The sequence below is a fragment of the Grammomys surdaster genome, unplaced genomic scaffold (assembly GCF_004785775.1).
Source record: "Grammomys surdaster isolate TR1022 unplaced genomic scaffold, NIH_TR_1.0 126187, whole genome shotgun sequence".
NCBI classification, from domain to species: Eukaryota; Metazoa; Chordata; class Mammalia; order Rodentia; family Muridae; genus Grammomys; species Grammomys surdaster.
This window is the reverse complement of record NW_021620993.1, coordinates 1,064,444-1,086,159: the sequence shown is the minus strand read 5'-3', so window position 1 is coordinate 1,086,159 and position 21,716 is coordinate 1,064,444. Positions and strand designations below refer to the sequence as shown.

Sequence of the window (21,716 nt, the reverse complement as noted above, 5' to 3'; positions counted from 1 at the left end):
GAAGAATTTTAGTAACAAACAAACCCACTTTATTTTTGTGTCTTTTAGCGTCTTTCACTTTGGGCACTCCGGCTGCTTATACATCCAGCATACCCCAATCTGGGATCATGTTTTCTGCTTTGGATTCCAGAGGGTCTCAGCCAGAGCACGGCTTATTGGAAAGGGCTTGGAAGGAAGCACTCAGATGACTCTGTCTCTTCCAAGATGCCAAGGAGCCACAGCATCAAGGTTCTGAGGCCTGATAAGAAGAATAAAGGGGCACTAGAAACCAAGCCCCAAGTCTCCTTTCCCCTGCACTGATGTGTTACAGGGCAGCAAGCAGGGCTATCCCCTCACTTCTGAAGGCATCAGTGTACTGCAGAGAATGGGGCTTCATGCAGTTGAGTGGGTTTCTAGGGAAGCCATTAGTGTGGTCACAGAAAGCCAGTTCAGAACAGCTTGCTAACTTCAGAAGCCCTCTAGAATCACGACATCTGGCCTTCCTGAGTTCCTGCGGTGTGTTTTTTCCATCAGTCTCCCCATTATCCCACACTGATTTGCTTAACACTTGGAAGTGCTCTTGGAGGACAAGGACCAATCTTGTTGATCTTTGTAGGTGATGTGCTTAGCACAGTGCCTCCATAAAGCGTGGGGGAGCAAATAGTTTTGAAAGAGTGGTGTATAGAAAGATGTGGCAGACACTTGTATGACATTCATCTGTACCTATGTGAAATGTATGAGTGTATGTACCTGTGAAATATGCAGGAAGGTAAACATATATTTCCCTGTGTGCTTGAATAGTGTCTTATTCTCTATCACTCATTCATTTGGACTCATTCATTCATTTATTCACTATAAAAGTCCCTAATAAGAAATCCCATAATGATTTAACTGTTTGTGTAAATATTAGCTCAGGAACCCCCAAGACCAAGTTCTCAGCACAAAGGAGATTTATTTACCTCAGAGGGACAGAGGGCAGGGATAAGGGACAAAGACAGGAGATAGAGAAAGAGAGAGAAGGGGAAGGGAACAAAGGAGGGGAGAGAAGAGACAAGGAAGATGGGTAAGGAATATTTGTCTTGGAGGGGGACATGGAACTGCCTCTGGATAGAAGAGACAGAGGTGACCCATAGGAAGATGGTGGTGTATAAAAGTAAAGGGAAACCCCATGTTAGGATGTGGTATTTAATTTTAGTTGGGCACACTATTTACATGAGCCAAAGGGGGTTTTTGATTGCTGGGCTTCAATGGTTGATAGCTGCACCTTGGTAGTCAGCCTCAGGATGGCCACATAAGGGACTGAACCTTGGAGGCTAGTAGTAATCTAATCCTTTTGTTTTCCAAGGCAGAGAGAAAGGGGGAAGGGCAAGGTCTGCCGAGGCATTCTCACCATGCTCCAGCTGGCCAGACTCCCTTCAACTTGTGTTTTTCCAAATCCACAGGGTAAACTCTAATCACCAAGGTGATGGTGGTAAAGAACTGGACTGTAGGGTGCAGTGGCAGAGCTCCCAAGTAGCATTTATGCTTCTACAAGGGAGATCCTAGAGTACTCTTCCTGTCCATCCCTCCAGGTAAGAACACAGCAAAGAGATTGCAGCTATGAGCCAGGGAGAAGGTTCTTACTGGAGACCAAACCTGCCCATAGTTTGCACTGGGGCTTCCCAGGGTGCAGAACTGTGAACATGTTTCTGTTGGTTATGAGTCATGTAAGGTGTTCCCTTGTAGAAACCCAAGCTGACCAACACAGAGAGTAAGGAAATAGGTCTCAGTCACAAAGGATCATTTGGAATTCAGTTACAGAATTGTAAAGCATTTCACGGAGAGGAATTATGAGTCCAAATGCACAGTGGTGTTCTTGCTTCTTTGAACTGCAGAAGGACATGCACATTGTTTCCTGGAACTTGCCTTAGGATTCTAACATCCCTTGGGTTTAGAATCTGCCACCTGGAGTTAATTAACTAGGTTAATGATTAAGGAAGGGGCTGGCCGACCCCCCAGGGGGCGGGGCTCAGAGCAGCACAGCGAACTGTAGAGGCAAGGTTCTGCACTTTCAAACTGCACTCCCACAGATGTGCAGTTGCATTGTCTGGTTATGTCTTGGTGACCACTACATTTCCTTCTACCATTTGCCAGAAGAAAATGCGCCTGGGAACTGTGGTCTAGCCCAGCACTTTTGGAGTCTGTAAACGCTCAGATTCTGATTCAGGGTGCTTGGCTTGGTGTCCCGGATTCTGCATTTCTTATAGGCTCCAGGGAAATGTAAATGCTGATACAGTCTGTGGTTGGAGTGACTGAATCCCACGGATCCGGAAACATTCATTGGGAAACCCTGGACAGTTCCTAGTTAGGAACCCTGTTCAGTGAGAATCAAAGGGAGCATACGGAGTCAGCTTTCATTTGTGTAGTACTGCTGTATGTATTTCTCAAGTGTGTGTGTGTGTGTGTGTGTGTGTGTGTGTGTGTGTTCTTTTAGTGTTCTCTTTTTGTCTTACAACTGACCTGCAGCAACTCTATAGGGACTAACAGATCTGAGCATAGGGAAGACGAAAGAGTAGAGACAAGTTTGCATTGACAGACATACATATCGGCTGAGTTCTGGGAACTTTACAAGGCAAGTTCCCACTGCTGAGATGTAGGACAGGCAAACGAGAAAGTGGTTCTAGGTTAATTCATCCCCAGCAAAAACCAGTGCATGAGTCAGTGACAAAGCACTCCCAGATAACTATCGTCAACTTCATTTTTAGGGTATTTTAAAATAGAAATCATTAAGATACATTTTAGAACATTTTTTTAAAAAGCCAGTTCCAAGATGATAAGCACTGAACCAAAATCAAAGTACCAAAACCCTTCTTGAGAGGGATAAATTCTTCTCTCAATAAAGGAGGTACCATCACAGGATGGAGTCAGAGATCAAGGGAAGAGGATCTCAACTACCAGTTAGATGGGGACACGAAGCAAATCTCTCAGGAATGGCTAATGAAATTCTACAGTGCTCCCCAAAAGGAATGTGGGTCTGAGATAAGGTTGACATGTGGTTCTGAAATACATTTTCATTTGGGTTCCTCGTACCCGTGAGTGTGTCCTTATTCAGAGAAAGGGTCCTTCTAGGTGTAACTGAGGATTTTGATCTGAAATAATTTGAGGATAATCTGGGTAAATCCTAAATTAAATGGCAAGTGTCTTTATAGAGGTGGAGGGAGATTTGAGACAAGCAGGAATCTAATTGCCATTAGGAACAGATGAAATTAGAGCAATACAACCTCTAGTCAAGGAATGCTGGGAGCCAACAAAAGCTAGGGAAGCAGAGAAGACCCTGCAGAGCCAGCCCTGCTCTGACAACACCTCTTTTTGAATTTGAATGCTTGAGAACTATGAAGGGATGAATTTCTGTTGTCTTAAGCACCACTCATTGTTACAATAGCCCTTGAGCACCTGCCCTATGGTTGGTTTATTCCTTCACCACAACCCTTTAATGTATATCCAAAATATAAAACTGCACTTTGCTACATTTATCCTAGACTATATTTTGGAGTCTGAGAACTCCAAACCCTTTAATGAGGCCACAGATGATACAGATGGCAGCACTTCCCACCCCCCCCATCCCCCTCAGGCTTCCTATTCCTACTGTGGTAGACTGGACTTCCACTATTCCACTATTCTACTCTGTCCCTTCCTGAGAAAAAAATCGCCAAGGATGCTGAAGTTCAGATATACTAAGGATGTTATAAGGATGCACCTGCTTCAGCCACAGAGAAGAAAGATAGCTAAGATGCTGCGAACTGAACTGTAGTCCAGGTGACAAGCCCATCTTCAGACTGGATGTCAGGAAGTTCCCTGCTCATTCCTCTGCAGTGAGAATAAAGGCCTAGGATGGGATCCAGCTTCCCCATCCTGTGGGGCAGAGGTGAGTCTACCCAGTGCTGACCCTCCCTTGGGGTCTGTGGGTGCTCATGTTACCAAAGCTTTTCTCTTGGGTTATAGCTTTGTCTGCTCTAAGTCAGCATCCATTTGCCAAATAGAACTATTTTCTGTGTGCCAGCAAGTGCTCCTCTGGGAGCTACTGAAAGCCAAGTTGCTCTTCCTCCTCTTGGCCATATCCTGCTGTCCAGAAGGCTCAGTAATTTCTCAGCCTCTCCCATGATCACACAGCTGTGAAGTGGAGCAAGGGCTTGAGAGACACCCAGACACTTTTAGCACACGTTCACTGGTGCTATCAACCTGTTTCTCAGTCCGAACTAGATCACTGATGCCATGTAACCAAGTCAAAAAGTCAGAAGGTCAATAAATATCTCAGTAAACCGAGTTCGGAGTTAGTACCTTTCCACATCACTGACAACATATTTGACAGCAAATTTCACTCTGCTTATGGTTCTTTGATATACCAGGCCATCATGGTAGATAAAGCGGGACACATCAGACTCCATACCATGGCAGCTAGGACATGGAAGAGTACATGTACATCTAGGAAGAGGCCAGTACAGACATAATTCCTAATGACACTCCCCCAGGTACCTACTTCCTTTGACTAAGCCCCTCCTACTTTTTACTACCTCCCAGTAGCACCAATTGTCTTTATGGATCTGTCGGGAGATTGGTCCATTCCTTCAGATGAAGCCCTCAGGATCTAGCTGTCTCCAGAGGCTGCATCACAGACATGGCCAACCGTGTACTTCCCTAATCCCTTTGCATTTCTTAGTCCAACCAAATTGATGGCCCCAAATTAGGCATTTCGGTGCATCAACTTTCTCTTGTCGAAGGTGTTATTTTTGCATTATAGATATTTCTTGAACATTTAAGACTGCTGTTTTTTTCTATATTCATGGACTTGAGCCATGACTGAGATTTTCTATACACATTTGGTTATCCTAAATCAATCACATTCCTTATTCTGGCTTTTCATACAGAGAAAGCAGGGTTATAGATTTTATCTTGTGGGAGTCACGGGGTGTTTACATGTACCATAACACACTGGCTGTGAGTGCTGGTACTTCTGTAAGAGTGTCTGGTGTCTCAGTCCTGGACTTCTTGGTGCTGTTCTAGCTGCACACTTATGCTGGATTAGAACAAGTGGTCTGTGCACAAAAAAGGTTGCTACTGGACACCCAAATTTACAGTAACCCCTGTCTCTTAGGAAATCCCCTTCCAATCAGGGCATAGTGACACTATTGACACATCATCTGTCGTGTGGCTCCTGTGGTCTCTAGAACAGAGGTTCTCAACCAGTGGGGTACAACCCCTTTGGGGGTGGCATATCAGGTATTTACATTATTTTTTTTTTTTATTTATTTATTATATATGAATACACTGTAGCTGTCTTCAGACACACCAGAAGAGGGCATCAGATCTTATTACAGATGGTTGTGAGCCACCATGTGGTTGCTGGGATTTGAACTCAGGACCTCTGGAAGTGCAGTCAGTGCTCTTAACCACTGAGCCATCTCTCCAGCCCCAGGTATTTACATTATGATTCACAACAATAACAAAATTATAGTTATGAAGTAGCGACAAAAAAATAATTATGGTTGGGGGTCACCACAACATGAGGAATTGTATTAAAAAGTCACAGCCTTAGGAAAGTTGAGAACCACTGCTTTAGAAGATAGGAATTGTAATTCAAAGTGCTGTCTGGTACTTACTGGCTGGTCATTGTCCTTGGCACCTGGCAGATGAGAGGGATCTTCAACTCAGCCTGTGGAGACAAAATCAAACTTGTTACTGGACGTTGTGCATCATGTTTTAGCTCTATTGAACATGCTACCTCTGCTTCTTTGCAGGATTTGATGCAGGTACTGGCCTAGAGGAAGAGAGAGGAAGCGAATCAATGTAGGTCAAAAATTGGTTTATTTTTGGCACAGGGTGGGGGAGGGACTCCCCATCCCCCGACATGCTGTCCTCCTTCTGTCAGCATCCATCGCATCTGCCCTGGGGAGCTGAGCAAACATGCACTGAGTCTGGTTTTTCCCTTGTGTGCAATTGTGCACTTTCCCTGGGCACCTAGGAAGTGTTAGCCCAGGCTTCATTTGGTTCTGCTCCGGGGAGTCCACAGGCTTGCTGAAGCAGCCTCGAGAAGAGATGCTTTTCATTTCCCTGTGACTTTTCCATAAAATATTTACTGGAAGTTTCATTTGTATACCACTTTGCATTAGCCACCACATTTTATTTGAGCCCAGTGTTCACCCTCAGAGGAGGGATCATTAACTCCGTTTACCATATAAATTAGCAGCAGAGACTCTGGGAGCATACAGTAAGTGCTTTGCATCAATGACCACATTTAATGTATTCGAAGACTCTGGGAATTATACAGGATGTTTTCACTGTATCTTCTGGAGATCCAGCAAGAGACAGAGTCCTCATGTTAGACAATTTGAGAATAGTGTAACGTAACCCTTTGGAAGTTGTGAGCAGGTAGGACAGGAAAGATAGCGGGACACCTGGGGACAGTAGAAAAGGGTGCTGTCATTGTACAAAGGAGGGTGAAAGGAGGGAGTGGTGATGGGAATTCAGAGACTGAGTGGAAGAGCAGTAGTTTTCAGTGAAGGCAGCTTCAGGAGGAAGCTACAGAGAGTGGATCGAAAAGAGCCATCTCATGTGCCTCCTGCCTCATCATCTGCTGTTGTCTCCCATTGGCTAAAGCCAAGAAGAAGCCAGGAAGGAGGGACTATTGGTGTGATTCATGTTCATCATACCCCTGGGGCTCCCAGATAAGTGGAACAGGGCAGTGTGTGGATTTCACAGCTTGAAAATGAAACTGACAGTTCATCTCCAATGGTGGGATTCATTCTTGACCTATGTAATCTTGGAGTAACAGCTGTGGGGGAAGTTACTGAGGAGCTTGAAGTGGGCTCAGATCCTCTGATGCCTGTGAGTTACTCCTTGCCACACCTCTCCCCCCATACCCCAGGTCTGTCACAGACAAGAGGGAAAGGAGGAATTCTTCTTAGGATTTTGTTCACTTGTGATTCTTTGAACAGGGTGGCATGTCTCTTTCATGGTCCCCTCTAGAAGTTATCTCTTCCAAGGTGGTGAAGAGGATTAGTGCCATATCAGGGAGACATAAACAATTCATAAGACCCAGGCCAAGGGGAGAGTAAGAGTTGTGACCATCTAGATATGCAGCCTTGGTGGAGAACTTAGTCTCTGAGAAATAGTGGCATCGATATCTTTTGTTTTTTTATACCATACCATTAAGTGTTAAATAAACTAATGTACATGAAGTTGTCTTACAAACTATAAAAGTATAAGGTGTGGATGTACTACTACTAATCCAATAGGATTGTAGAGGGAAAAGTTATGGATACTTGGTATATAGAATCCTTTTTAGACATAAAATATTCTTTAGGCTTTCTTTACAAAGACATGGAGGCATGAAGCAGGTTGGAAATGTGGACAGACTAGTTGCAGGAACTGGCTGGAATGCAATTTGGCCAGGTGGAACCAAGCTGAGAATCATGGTGATGGGGCAGGGCCGAAGTAACAGGGCAGGACCACATTCTTGGGAAAGATAAGTGTACAGAGAGTTTTCACCTGATCCTGACTCACGTAGGTTGGGTTCCTTTGGAATGTTCCACTATTTTTATGTTATACCACCCTAGCAACCCCCTCACCCCCTCCTCATTCTTTGGTTTGTGGTTTTTTCCCTTAAAAACACCTCTCAAACTGGCTGTCGGGGTCAATTCAGCTCCTGCGTGGGCATACGAATTGACCGGCAGCTAGTTGTCACGCCCTAATAAACAACCTCGCAATTACTCCGGTACATGGTGTCTCGAGCAGATTACTGGGTGGTCGCGACTTTCTGAGACTTGAGAGAGGGTCTCCCCTCTGCGGAGGTCTTCAGGATTAGCCAGCTACATCAACATCAAGCATGTTATATTTTGGTATTGTTGATATCAATTTTAGGATACTAATACCTAATAAATGTTAGTTATATTATTATGGTTAGATAGGAAAAATGGTCTACCTAAATTTGCTTATATGGTCACTTTGCTTGTTTGTGTATATTTGGTGATACTGAAGTGGAATTAAGCTCTCTACAGAGGACTCCCTGTATTCCTGGCTCTTAGCCAGCTCTTAGGTCCATAGCCCCAAGGCACAGGTTAGGTACACAGCTCCAAGGCACAGGTTAGTTCTTTCCAAGACTTTATGCCTCTCATCAGTAAGGTGGGAAGTTGACCAGTTCTAATTCTGCTGTCTATAGCGTAGCGCTAGTGTAGCTCTGCTCAAAGCAAGGGGGCTTGCTTTGCTTTAGTTTTCTTCATCTGGAGTAAGCAATTGGGCTAAATAAGTGTCTTCTAGCTCAGAGATTCCACAAAACAGCTCCCTTAAAAACTATAATCCATCCAAATCCGATGACAACAGTGGCTTTAAAATGTTAGAGGTATGTTATTATATCTCTTGCATTTTATTGTCTTTTCCGACGGAGCTGCTTGTAGAACAAAATTGCAGTGTCTCGGAAAAAATAGCTGTCACAGAGGAGAGCAGGGAGGCTTGGGGAAACCTCAGTTGCTTATGAGAACCTCTGTAAACCTCTGTAATTTATTTGGTCTGTTGCATTTGTATTTTAAAATATTAGGGAAAGTTCAAGCCATTCTATCAGGAACTTCTGAGAGATGTGAGCAGTATATTATACAGAGAATGTTTTGGTTTTATTTTTTAAATATATTTTTAATGAGTCAAACTCTTTTGGCACTGTAAAAAGTAAAACTCAGGGTCTGAGTGACCTATGCAGAGGAGCCTGAGTCAGCCAGGCAGCAGGGCTTCAGCAAGGCAGAGTACCCACAACAAGACCACAGCTCTCTGCTCCACCCAGATTGTCCCGAGCAAGAGCTCTTCTGAGAACTCAGTACTCTTATCTGATTTCCTTTTTGTAAAGGATGTGGTAAGGGGTTGAGTTAGATTTGCATGTCTGCCAGTTTTATGAAGATAATACAGAGTACAAAAGACAGGATGTTGCCCTTCTAGATATGAGCTGTTGGAAAGGACTGAATGAACTGGGATGCTATTCACACCCTATTTCACAGCGACTCACCGAGTTTGTATAATCATCATTATTTGATACAAAGGCAAACTGACATTCACATGTGTTAAGTTACTGGTGTTTCAGGGCACACACAGACCAGGCATTTAAAAACCTCTTTGGTCCTGACACCTTGGCTGTGCCTTGGGATGGCTGTTTGCTTGTTTAGAACCTTTGTTTACTTTTTTTGTAGTATGGGAGTAGTATAACCAGTGATTGCTCCGGGTGTTTGTGAAGATGACAGGAGATGTCTGTGAAACATGTGAGGAGCACATCTTTCTTTCTTTTTTTTTCCTTGCAGCTAACACTGGGAGTATCATTCAAACATCAGAGTTGCTCCTGTAGTTGGATTTGCTCTGAACACAGATCCAAGGGAAGACAAGCAACTGGGAGGATTCACAGAAAATAAACAAGAACTGAGCAGAAAGGAATGGGGCAAAGCTAAGAATCAGAGGATACCTACATCTCAACAGATGCGCAAAAACACCAAGGACTTAAATTTGAAGATAAATTAAATGCCTTTTACTGCTTCCAGGTTTGAGTCTCCAGAAACATGGAGTACATAGCCCACGCTCATAGACACATAAGCATAACCACAGGTTCTCTGTCAGCCTGTTGGCTCTACCTGGGCTATAAAATGTATGGTGCCCTGAAAAGTCTACTTGGTTTGTTCGGGGCAGCAGTCTGTGTCTGATGGTAATCTAAATGCCCCAGATATTTTAAATAAGATTCGGATACTCAGGATGATATGGCCATAGATTATCTCAGATATTTTAACGGTTAGGTTGACCACACTTTAGTGGATAGCCACAAACCCAAGCATGAATTGTACTTGATTGGTTAATAAAATGAGGACACTAAGTTCTGTGTGCTAGTGAAGGGGGAATGGACCTGGGAGAAATTTGCAGAGGCAACAAGATCAAAATATACTGTATGAAACTTTCAAAGAGCTAAGAACCACTAAAGAAAAGAACAGAAAATAAAGCAAATTCAAATGGTTTTAAGTTTATGATTTTGGTTGGAATATATTCATAGCTGCATGTGGCCCGTTGGTTGGGCATATCTGAATGTCTAAATCTTATACAAAAGGATCAGAATGCAGTCACCTTTTGCTTTGGATTAGAAATCTATGGCTTCATTTTCAGTGGTAGAGTCCCTTTAGCTTTCTTTTCTCCAATAGGTTTCTGATATCTAAGATGAGGATTGAGAACAAAGTATCTACTTTTTCCACTCTTACTCACACAGCACTTGAAATCCTAGCACAGCAGTAAGACAAGAAAACAAATAGAAACACCAATAGGAAAGGAAGAAATGGAATTATGCCTATTTGCACATTATATCATCCTGTACGTATGAGACCCAGAAGATCCCACCAGAAAATCCTGATTACTGAGAAGCAGAACTAATATACAAAATTTAGTAGCTATATACTAGAAAAAAAATGTTTGAGAAAGAAAACAGAAAAACAAGTCCATTTATCATAGCTTAAAAATTACCTACAAATAAAATCAACCAAAGGGAAAGAAAGGCTTTGTAATGAAGATTTTAAAACACTGAAGGAAGAAATTGAAGAAGACACTAGATGCTCCTATGCTCATAGGTCGGAAGAATTAATATTGTGAAAATGGCCACATTACCAAATATGATCTACAGATTCCATTAGTTTTTACCAGTGTTCCAGTGATATTTAGAGAAATAGAAAAACAATCTTGAAATTCATACATAAGCACAGAAGACTTTAAATAGCCAATACAATTTTTTTTTCCGAGACAGTTTCTCTGTGTAGCCCTGGGTTTCCTGAAAACTTACTCTGTAGACCAGGCTGGCCTCGAACTCAGAGATCTGCCTGTCTCTGCCTCCCAAGTGCTGGGATTAAAGGTGTGTGGCACCACTGCGTGGTGTAGCCAATACAATTCCTAGTGAAAGCAACAATGCTATATAATATGTTATGCTACTTTGATTTTTTTTTTGTTACTGTGATAAAGAAGAGCCTAAGACAAAACTGGAGAGGAAATGGTTCATTGATTTACAGGTTACAGTTTATCACCGAGAGACGTCAAGGCAGGAACTCAAGGCAGCGACCTGGAGGCAGGAACTGAAACAGAGGCCATGGAAAAGCTTAATCTACATGACTTGGTTACTTTCTTTCTTATGCCACCCAGGACCACCTGCCCAGAGGTCTGGGCCCTCCCATATCAGTTATCAATCAAGAAAATGCCCCACAGACATCATGCCTACAGGCCAATTTGATGGAGACAGTTTCTCAACAGAGGTTACCTCTCTCCAGGTGATTCTAGTTTGTGTCAAGCTGACAAAAACTAACCAGCATGTTACACATATATGTATATATGTGTATATGTATATGTGCATATGCGTATGTGTATATTATATGTATATATTTATTTATTATACAATATTATGTGTATATATATAATTTATATAATATATGCATATATGAAAATTGAAGCAATACTATGTGAGAATAAGAAGGGATTTAGTGCAAGCACTCACTTTCTTGCTCTCAAGGCAGAGTAAAGGTCATGGCAAAGAGATGCTCTGCTGGGCTCATGTCTGAGAGCAAAGGGAAGCCCCACTCTGTGACCAGTTAGGACAGCCAATTTCACAGTTTTGAATATGATGGTTTCTATGATTTTTTTCATTAGCTAACTACATACTCACTTTGTGGGTTGAAACCCATTTTAGAAACACAAGGAATTTGATGGATCTAAGACATTAGTAGGTTCCACACTAGAAGCATGTTTAAGATTTCCAGGGTATTCTACAGAGCTGGGTATTAACACCAGAGTGTTTGCTTCTGAGCTTGAAGCCTGCCTGGTTTTTCAGAGAATGTGTTAGGAAGCAAAACCTTGCTGTATAAATGGATGGGATTTTGATGTGGGTCTTAATCCAGAAATAATTAATACCCTTATGGTATCATAAGCAGTTTAAATAACTGAAAATATGTAGATCAACAAAATCACATTTCCTTGTCAACGTTGAGAACTCTGACTGTCCCTTGGGGATGTGCCAGTGCCACCAAGCAGCTAGAGAGATGCATTTTATCACAGACAGTTCTCTTACACATTCTCTGGTCAAAATTAATATTTCATGAAGGGAAACCATGCTTTACAGCACATAATTTTTTTTTGCTTTCAAATATTTCTCATTTATTCCCAGAAGATAAAGCTTATAAAAATACGAACTTCTGCTTCTTTGAAAGTTTAAGAAACATCATTTTAATGACAATGAACCTGATAAGATATAGGAAATAGCCAAAAGCAAACCTCAAGTTGCTAAGACAATGTGCACATCAGCCAGGAAAGCTGTGTATCTCCAAACTGGGTCAAGGCTCAAGCATAAGGTCTGTTTAAAATACCTATGAAAAATGTCTGATTCCCTCTCTCTTATTATACTCAGCACAGAAAGATGGAGTTGAGGAAAAAGCAGTATATGAATATTTGAAGAAAAAGAGGAGAGAGAGAGAGAGAGAGAGAGATTTGCACAATTTTGAGTAAGCATTATTGAAACTAGTATTTCTTAGATGCAGACAGTTATTAATTTGCCCACAATTCAGAATTTTGCATAATTTTCTCCTATTTTCATGTCAAAAATTATGAAATCACGATGCAGAGATGCTCACATTTAGAAGAGAATACTTACTTGCTGATTGAATTTCTAATTCTAACCCTGGCTAGGGCAATCAGTTAAATTCAATTAATTATAACAGTTCACTTGATTGGATTTCCAGTGAGAGGAGGTATTAAAAGTCAAATGGGTTACTATTACAGACGGTTTTGAGGAATCGAGAAGAATTCTTTTTTTCTAGTTTTTTTTTCCTGCTATTAAGCATGAGGATATTTTTAAAAATGATTTTGCAACTGCCTTGGTAACAACTCATCTCCCTTAAGCATCTTGAGGAAACACGGGAGGACAGCTATTTGTTCTTTTAGGAAGATTTTGAAAAGGTCTCTAACACACTGATGCAATCTATAGTTGTTTTTTAATTTATTGCTCTTAGGGCATCTTGATTTCGAAAGCCGTTTCCATTTTTCTCTTCTGCTGTCTGATTCAGTAGGGACAGACAGTCCCCACATCAGTGCTCAGGTCTTCTGTTTTATTGTGTTGTAAACGCATGCCTTTGTTTTCTCCTCTTCTCATTCACTTAATTTGTATTATAATTCTGTTTTCCTGTCATTCTTTCTTTTTATTTTTTCTCTCCCTTGTATTCTCATCAAGCATCTGTTTATATTATTTATGTTACTTTACTGTTCAGGAGAACTAAACTGTAGTAAGCAAACAAATACCCACATCTATCTATCTATCTATCTATCTATCTATCTATCTATCTATCTATCTTCTATCTATAATCTATCTTTCTATCATCTATCAGTAAATCTCTCTCTTTTATCTGTTTGTCTTATCTATTTGTTATCTACCATCTGAGTATTGATCGTATATCTATTATCTATCAATAAATCATTTAACTATCAATCATGTATCCATCATTTTCATTTCCTTGGTAGACTATGGTATAGTATACCTGCTCCAGTTCACAAACATTTTATTAAGATTGTCCCCTATTTTTGTGTGAAGGTTTATGTCCATCTCACCTCATTTTATTAGACTTTCATAAATGATGCCAGAATCTTACTAATTGGAGGTGAAACTGCTAAATCTACATTAATTGGGAGTGTCTCCAACTGTGATTTATTTTTCTGTTTAATTAATTAATTAATAATTAATTAAAGTTCACTTGGTGATATTAAAGGCAATTTTGGGGGGTAAAGAAGAGAAACTAAGTTGCAAGGACTACGCCATAATTTTCAGGCTAGGCGTGAGAAGGAAATGCCTCCCGGTGATAGCTAACCATCAAAGGTGAATGTCCCGCCATTTTTTTTCAAAGTCATATTTATTAAGCATTTGCTTTCTGCTAGTTGTTTTTCTGCATCATTGTTTCACAGGGAAATCCTGAAGGACATTTGCATTAAGCTTAAAATCCAAAGAAGAAGCATAAAAGGGTTGGTAATCTAATCATTAATGGACTAGGAATAATACAATTTATAACAATAGCAGAAAACAATAACAACGCCATTTGCTGCATACCAGAACTGCGTACAAGGCATTCTGTTTAAGTAAGATTCCATTGTACGGCAGCAATCCAAATGACCCAGATTTTGCAATACTGAGCAATTCTGTCATTTTCCTTTTCAGCGAGAGCCCTCTGGTGCCATATCTCTCTTGTATACAAACTGCACAGTGTGGGTGCGGATGAGCTCAGTTCTTCTTCATCTGTGACTTAAAGCACATTTGAAACCCGACTTTGCAATTCAACTTCCTGAAGCACAATTAACTATTTTTTTTAATCCCTTCTTTTATTTCAGGTTCACGTGCCTACCAAGAAATCTCCAAGCCCAGGGATGCTGATTTGTATTACTTGAGTCTCAGTTTCTCTAAAATGAAAAAGCGAGGGCACAGTCATTTGTGCCTCTTGGGTAATGGGGTTATTCTGAAAATCAAGTAAGAGCCAGGAAGTTACCATAACCCCCACGCTACTTTTCTGTAGCCTATATGCATGGTGTATATGCAAATGTCAGAGGAAGAGGTCTTGCTCTATTGCTTTCCATTTTATTCCCTTGAGACTGTCTCCAATGAACCCGGAACTATATTATTGGCCTGCAAGCCCCTGTCTCCAGCTCCACAGTGCTGGAGTTCAGGTGCGCCTGCCCATGCTCTGCTGGTTTCCTTTTTATGTAGGTGCTGTCATCCAAACTCAGGTCCTCACGTTTTCATTGCAAGTACTCTGAGCCACCTCCCTAGCCCTATGAGTAGGCTGTAGATTGTCGTGTAAGCATAGTGAATGATAATTATTGACTCACGCCTTCATATCAGTGTGGTGAAGGATTCCAAAGTTTCTTGAAGCTGACAAGGAAAACATTCTAAAGGAAATAGTATGGTGAGCACCCAATTTAAAACTTTTCAGAGGGTCAGTACATCTGAGGAATTTTAAGACGCCACCACATCTTTGACAGATGAATGATAAAAATAAATATGAATATGATGAGATTAGCTTTTTATAGAAACCACCTTAAAATAGTACCCTGCAGAGGCATGGACTCCACTGAAGTCTACAGAATTTCTTTAGGTCAAAATTCTGAACAAGAGAAACAAAGGATTATCTAGAGCAGTAGTTCTCAACCTTCCTAATGCTGTGACCCTTTAATATCGTTCTTCATGTTGTGGTGACCCACAACCATAAAATTATTTTGTTGCTACTTTGTAACTATAATTTTGCTACTGTTATGAATCAGAACACACATATGTGTTTTCTGATGATCTTAGGCAACCCCAGTGAAAGGGTTGTTCGACCCCCAAAGGGGTCATGACTCTCTCTCTCTCTCTCTCTCTCTCTCTCTCTCTCTCTCTCTCTCTCTCTCTCTCTCCCTCTCTCTTCCTCTCTCTTCCTCTCTCTTCCTCTCTCTTTCTGTCTCTCTCTTAAATAAGTAAATCAGCTAACAGCAATACCCATTACTACTCTCTCTGTGTTAATAATTACTAGACATTGGGAGTGAATTTTAAAGTATAACGTTTTGCTTCTCACCACAAAACCAAAAGCTAGGCACAACAAATCCACCAGATAAAGGACAAAATTAGGTCTTTGGAGGTTAAGTAACAAGCCTAAAATCTTACTCCTGAGAAGAGTCTGGATTGAAACCCAGGCATTGCTTTCTCCAAAGGTGGGTGGATAGTGGAGTGGAAATGGAGACAGAAATAGAGAAGGAGCTGTAGGAGGGAGAGGGGAGCACTCTGCGGGAGGACTCAGAGATGGAGTTTATTAGGAGATCCAAGCCCTGCTTAGAAGGGAGGGGGGACCTCTAACACCTGTGGTCTCTAAGCATCTGCTAATCCTTTTGGGACAGATGGCTCCCAGTGCCGGTCAGGGCATCATTCCATCAGTGGCTCAGCAAACCCTCTCTTGCAATGGCAGTTTTGATGCTGTTCCCACCTAGTGACCCCTGAACAGTAACATGGTTTCCTGTAAGGATAGCTTCTGGGAAGAAGCACACTAATGGTCTGAAACTACAACTCAGCATATGTAAGCATCACAGGTGGCCAGACAAACATCAGTGCCCGAGTAGAGTGCTGGCTCGAGTTCCGTTAGCACTGAATGTTCTGGAAGAAGCAAGCTTTTAGAGTTGATGAAGAGATGCCAGTCACTGGAATTGCCATGGTAGCTCACCCTCTCAGAGACGGCCATGGCTAGGAGCTCATTTGAAAGTAAACTCATCAGAGGCCATAGGCCAATCTCAAGCAAATGGTAGTGAAATTTCACCTTTATGCAGAGCTCAGCCCACAGAACATCGGAGTAGAATACCATTTCTTGGGTTGAGGTATTTGGGAAGCAAAATTCTGATGATCATTAGCAATAATATTTAAAATTTGTACTTTGCAAATAACAGTGGCTTACATCTAAGAGTACTTTAACGATCAAAAAGGATTGTGTGTACGTGTGTGTGTGCGTGTGTGCGCGTGTGTGAAAGTATATGTGTACATATCTGCTACTTTTGAGAGTGGGTTTGGATTGAACTCAGCTGTTCAGATTTGGTGGTAAGCACCTTCGGCCTCTGAACAAGCTCTTAGATGCTGTATCTGGGAATTCTAAAAGCCATTGTTTAGTTTGTCAGAAGGTGATAATAAGTACACACCACCTCAATAAATGAGGAGAGAAAGGTCTTTTCCTTGGAGATGTATACAGAGCACCATGGTTATGATAAATAATGTGCTATGTCTTTTACAGTCACTAACACAGGCAACTTTACTTGTCCTTACCACAAAAAGCAAGAACTCGGGGGGAGGGGTAATTATTCCACATTGTTTTATTTCAAATGTTCTTCCCCTACCTCTATGCATGTATAAGTGTGTGTGTGTATGTGTGTATGTATGTATGTATGTATCTATTTATGTGTTTATGTGTGTGCATGTATGTGTCTGTATGTGTGGATATATGTGTGGATGTGTGTGTGTATATGTGTATGTGTGTATTGTATGTGTGCAGATGTTAGAGGCTGACTTTATGTGTGTGCCTCAATTGCTCTTCACGTTGTTTTTTGAGATAAGGTCTCTCACTGACTCAGGAGTTTATGAATTCAAGTAGATGAGTGGCTAATAATCCCCAAGGATCCTCTTGTCTCTGCCTCTCTAGCATACATGCTCTATCACATCTGGCATGTCTCCAGCTGTTACATGGGTGCTGGAGATCTGTTTCTCATGCTTGTGTGGCAAACACAAACTAAGCCACCTCCCCAACCCATCCAAATTATATTTGTGAATCATGGTACTGTCTTTTACCATATAAATACATGCAACTGTATTTTGTCAGTATTTAACTAAAACAGTAAAAATGGATGGTTAAGTTATGGGCTACTATGACTTGGATTCACCTAGGTGTAATTGATGACACATATGTGAAATGGACAGTACATGGAATGTCCTGGGCCCTTGGTGTTTTCTTGATTGAAGTAAGGTAAGTGCACCCAATAAACTACAAGGACCAGGGTCATTGTCTGATGCATAAGGTCCTCTCATATGACCATCTAAATTGATGGTATTTGGAAGACATGATTAAATTAACCAGAACAGGGCTGGGGATTTTGTCAGTGGGGAGAGTACTTGCCTAGTATGCAGGAGTTCCAGGGTTTGATCCCTAGCACCACATAAAACTGGGTGTGTGGCTCGGCCTGTGATCCCAGCACTTAACTAGAGGCTAGAAGGTCAGATGTTCAAAGTCATTCTTAGCTATCTTGTAAATTGGAAACCGGCCTGGGCTACATCTTCTTTCTGTTTAGTAACTTAATCCCTTAATCTCTTGCTAGGATGGTGGACATGATTGAGTGAATCTAGAAGAACTCTGCCCTTGGTAGAACTTAGCAGTTGATGTGGTAGATGTTGACTGCTTTATGTATGTAGAAAGACCCTGAGCAGAATGCTTCCAGCTCGCATTTTGATGTCCTGTCTTTGAACTTGAGCAGGGCACAACATGGCTGCTATTAATGTACTCGCTGGGTATCTAGTTTCTTCTTCTTCAGACCGAGTGGCTAAATTTGCTGTCAACCTCATAGCAACCAACCAAGTGTCAAAATGACTGAATGCCAGAAGCATGTAAATGAAGATCAAAGAGGTTAATCCACTTACTCAAAGGCATTTTAACACATACTAGAGTCACGCTTAGCTTGGGGGGGGAGGGGGAATCTCAAAGCCCGTATGTGTTTTGCTTTACCTGCAGTTCAACCAAATGAAATTCTCTGAGTTTTAGCTTCAATATCTTTTGCTGATATAATGTTTGCCCCTCATACTTCATTAATATTTTAAGATAATTAAATGAGGACCCAGATACACAAAGGCTCCATACCAGGCTGTAGAACTTTGGTCTATTACTATTTTCTAATGAAATTATTGAAACGAAATGTTTGCACAGTGATACATAATAATATACATCATAATAGTTCTATGGTAGTTGTGGAGTGTTTATGAAGTTGGATCTGATTTGAGATCAGGAAAGAGGAGTAGCAGAGAAAAAAGAAAATGTTTACTGAATGTGTCCTAATAATTATGACGAGGTACTGAGTATCAGGTATGTACAGAACTTTACTTAATACAGATATTAATAAGACTAAATAATTATCAAGCTGGGTCTTTGTTGATGTTGTTCCATTATAAAGATGAAGAATTAGGCTGAAGAGATGGTGCAGTGGCTAAAAGTGATTGCCACAGAAGGAGGCATATGGGCCTTTGTTCAAATTCCCAGAACTCACATAAAGCCTGGAGCAGTGACTGACAGACTGTAATCCCAGCACCTGTAGGGTGAGATAAGATCAGAGACAAGAGAATCCCCTGAAACTCCTGGGCCAGCTAGCAAGCACAGCAGCAACAACGAAGACACTGCCTCAAACGAAGTTGAAAGACAAGAACCAAAACACTCTTTTGTTTTCTGATGTCCTCACACATGCCATGGTCTGTGTGCCCTGCCCTGTGTGTGTGTGTGAGAGAGTGTGTGTGTGTGTGTGTGTGTGTGTGAGTGAAAGAGAGAGAGAGAGAGAGAGAGAGAGAGAGAGAGAGAGAGAGAGAGAGAGAGAACACAATTTTTAAGAATGCAAGAATTAAGGAATAAAGTTAAAAGAACATACTCAGTCAAAATGTCAGAGTGTCAGTGTCAGAGTTAGGACCCTGACCCCTGACCCACTCAGTCAACATCAAATTCTACAGTTTCGTAGGCAGTACTGGAGTCAATAAAAGCAAACCAGAAATGGGGTCCCCCAAGTTTTAGGCCAGAGCTGACCAGATGGAATGGAAAGTGATAGCCCTTGGCTTTATAATGACCTTGTTCATGGAGTCATCTGAGAGGGTCTTCTCAGGAGGGGGAGGGGGCAGTAGTACCACCATGAAGACATCTAGGCTCAGAAAGGATTCCTGGGAATGGATTCAAGGACATATTCTACAAAGCTGTAAACACATATTGTTCACTTTTGCAAAAATCACTTGGGTAAAAATCAGTTTAGGTTTGAATTTTGTTTACTGAATTCATTACTGTGTAAACAACCTTGGCCATGCTCCTTGGACCACATAAGCTCCCATCTGTGAAGTGGAGAACAAGTTCCCTCTAAGGCTCGAGGCGGTGGGAGGGTTAAGTGAGTTAATGCAGGAAGCATGGCTGGCTGGAGCCCGAGTTAAATCGATGCACTTTTCCTTCATACCTCTCTAGGGTACGTTTTATGTGAGGCCTCTGGGAGGATTTCTAAAGGTTTCTGTGCTGTGCCTCCAATTAGCCAGAACTACCATTGTCTTCCTGGGGTTCAAAATGACCATTCCCTGTAGTTTGCCTGAGCCCTGGAAATCAAAGGACACCATCACCGTGGGAATGGGGGCTGTGCTAAGGTTTAGACAAGAGCGACACTCATAAAAATCTTACAATAAGTATCAATAAATTCTAGTCATATTTCTCTTCTTAAGCCAGTGTCTACACTTTGATGACAATTCTTATTTTTCTGCCCCTCACTCAAGTTCGTTGTCACAGCCTTCTGAGAAAAACCTGGAGGGGTTGCCTCCAGGCATCAATGGAGGGTAAGCATTTTATCCTTGCTTTATCTAACTCAGATTCCTCTGTTCTGGGAAGGAAAGGCATTTGCCTTACTCTAAAGCCTATATCTTCTGCATCAAAGCCAAAAGGAAACCATATTACCCAAGAAACTACACACACACACACACACACACACACACACACACACTTCACACACTTGTGTGTATCCCTATCTCCATCGTCTCCATCTCCGTCTCCGTCTCCGTCTCTGTCTCCGTCTCCATCTCCATCATCTCCATCTCTATCTCCATCTCCATCTCTGTCTATCTTTATCTCTGTCTAACTCTATCTCTATAATTTCCCCAGGGCTGAAGGAGTTCGCTTCTCCTTTTCTCATTTGAACGGCCTCCTTTCTACTGAGACTGAGTTTGTAGGGGGAATCCTCCAATAGGGGTTAAAAACACTGCAGCAGACTTTGTCTCTTGATTTTAGCAACATAGGCTTAGGGATAGAGGTGTCTAAACTCCAGGAAAAATATACTGAAAAGCCTTAATCTTACATTATTCTCTAGGAAGACATCTGAAATTCTTTCCTAGCAGAATGAAGGAGTCTTCAAAGCTGGGCTGAAGAAACTGGATTCCCTTTTGCCCATTTGATGGTATATAAAAAGTCCGGGCTTTCATGTTAAAAAAAACAACCATTTTTCTTTATCTGTGTGAAGCTCTTTCTAATGATCACTGTGACAGTGTGGACCAAGAGACGCTTGCCAAGACAGAGCTGTTCTGTTTAGTTTACCTGCTTAGCCTTCGTTCAGTCAAGGGCTCAGCGTTGAAATGGCTAGATCCTGGAAAGGGAGTCCATGGTCGCCTCCGGGAGAACTCAGGGTAATATGTAAGGTAGGGTTGACATGTTCTCTCCCCTCAGCAGAGTCCTTTAGCAGAGACTGCCTTGTATGTGCCTGTTAGTTTTGGTTTTCTGAGAAATGCAGCCACAGACTTGGGCAGTCTGACCTTGTAACAGGCCAGACTTCCTCTTTGTGAGTTATGAGCTTTGAAGGTGTGGAGGCTGTTAAAGCTAACCTTACGTCAAACAGATTCGTGTGCAGTCCTTCACAGGAATCAGAATACGTGACAGCCAACTGCTGAGCAACTCTAAGTGAGCTTTGCCTAGTGGACATATGGACTGTAGTGTGACTGTAATGACTCCCTAAGCTCCTAAGACACATGTATCCTCTCAGGGAATATTCAGAAAGCACTCAGACTCAGAAGAGAAGTAGTTGGCTTCTATTCTTGCTGTGTTTGTTATTAAAAATGGGATCATAGGTAATTCTCATATCTGTGCACAAAGTCATGTAGCATATTTGAAGCACACATTACAGACTCAATATATGCCTATCTGTTTCTTCCTTACCCTTAATCCATTTAAACTGTCCTCTGGAGTACCCACTGTAGTGGTCCTAGATGATTTAATGTTATTTAAATGGATTTTATTGATGTTGAATTTTATAATGAACTCCTATACTATTTAGAATAAATTCAAGAAAGTTTATTTCTTTTTTGGGGGGGAGCATACCTCTGGTTTTGACTTAATGAAGGGAACACTAAAATAAGCTCTTATGGGGTGTTAATTATGAGCCAAGCATTGCCCTAAGCA

At 41.6% G+C, this 21,716-nt stretch overlaps 1 protein-coding gene across 7 annotated transcripts in view; it reads right to left on the bottom strand.

The window, feature by feature from the left end:
- The window catches only part of Clnk (cytokine dependent hematopoietic cell linker), a 178,126-nt gene extending 157,131 nt beyond the window's left edge, over window positions 1-20,995 (bottom strand). For all 7 annotated transcript variants that reach the window (XM_028758263.1, XM_028758264.1, XM_028758265.1 and 4 more), the window contains exons 1-2: window positions 20,859-20,995; window positions 5,616-5,668 (exon numbers count right to left, since the gene is read on the bottom strand). In XM_028758263.1, the coding sequence (XP_028614096.1) occupies window positions 5,616-5,626 (11 nt within the window). In that variant the 5' untranslated portion in view covers window positions 5,627-5,668; window positions 20,859-20,995. The remainder of the gene's footprint in view (window positions 1-5,615; window positions 5,669-20,858) is intronic.
- Between the last annotated feature and the right edge of the window lie 721 nt (window positions 20,996-21,716).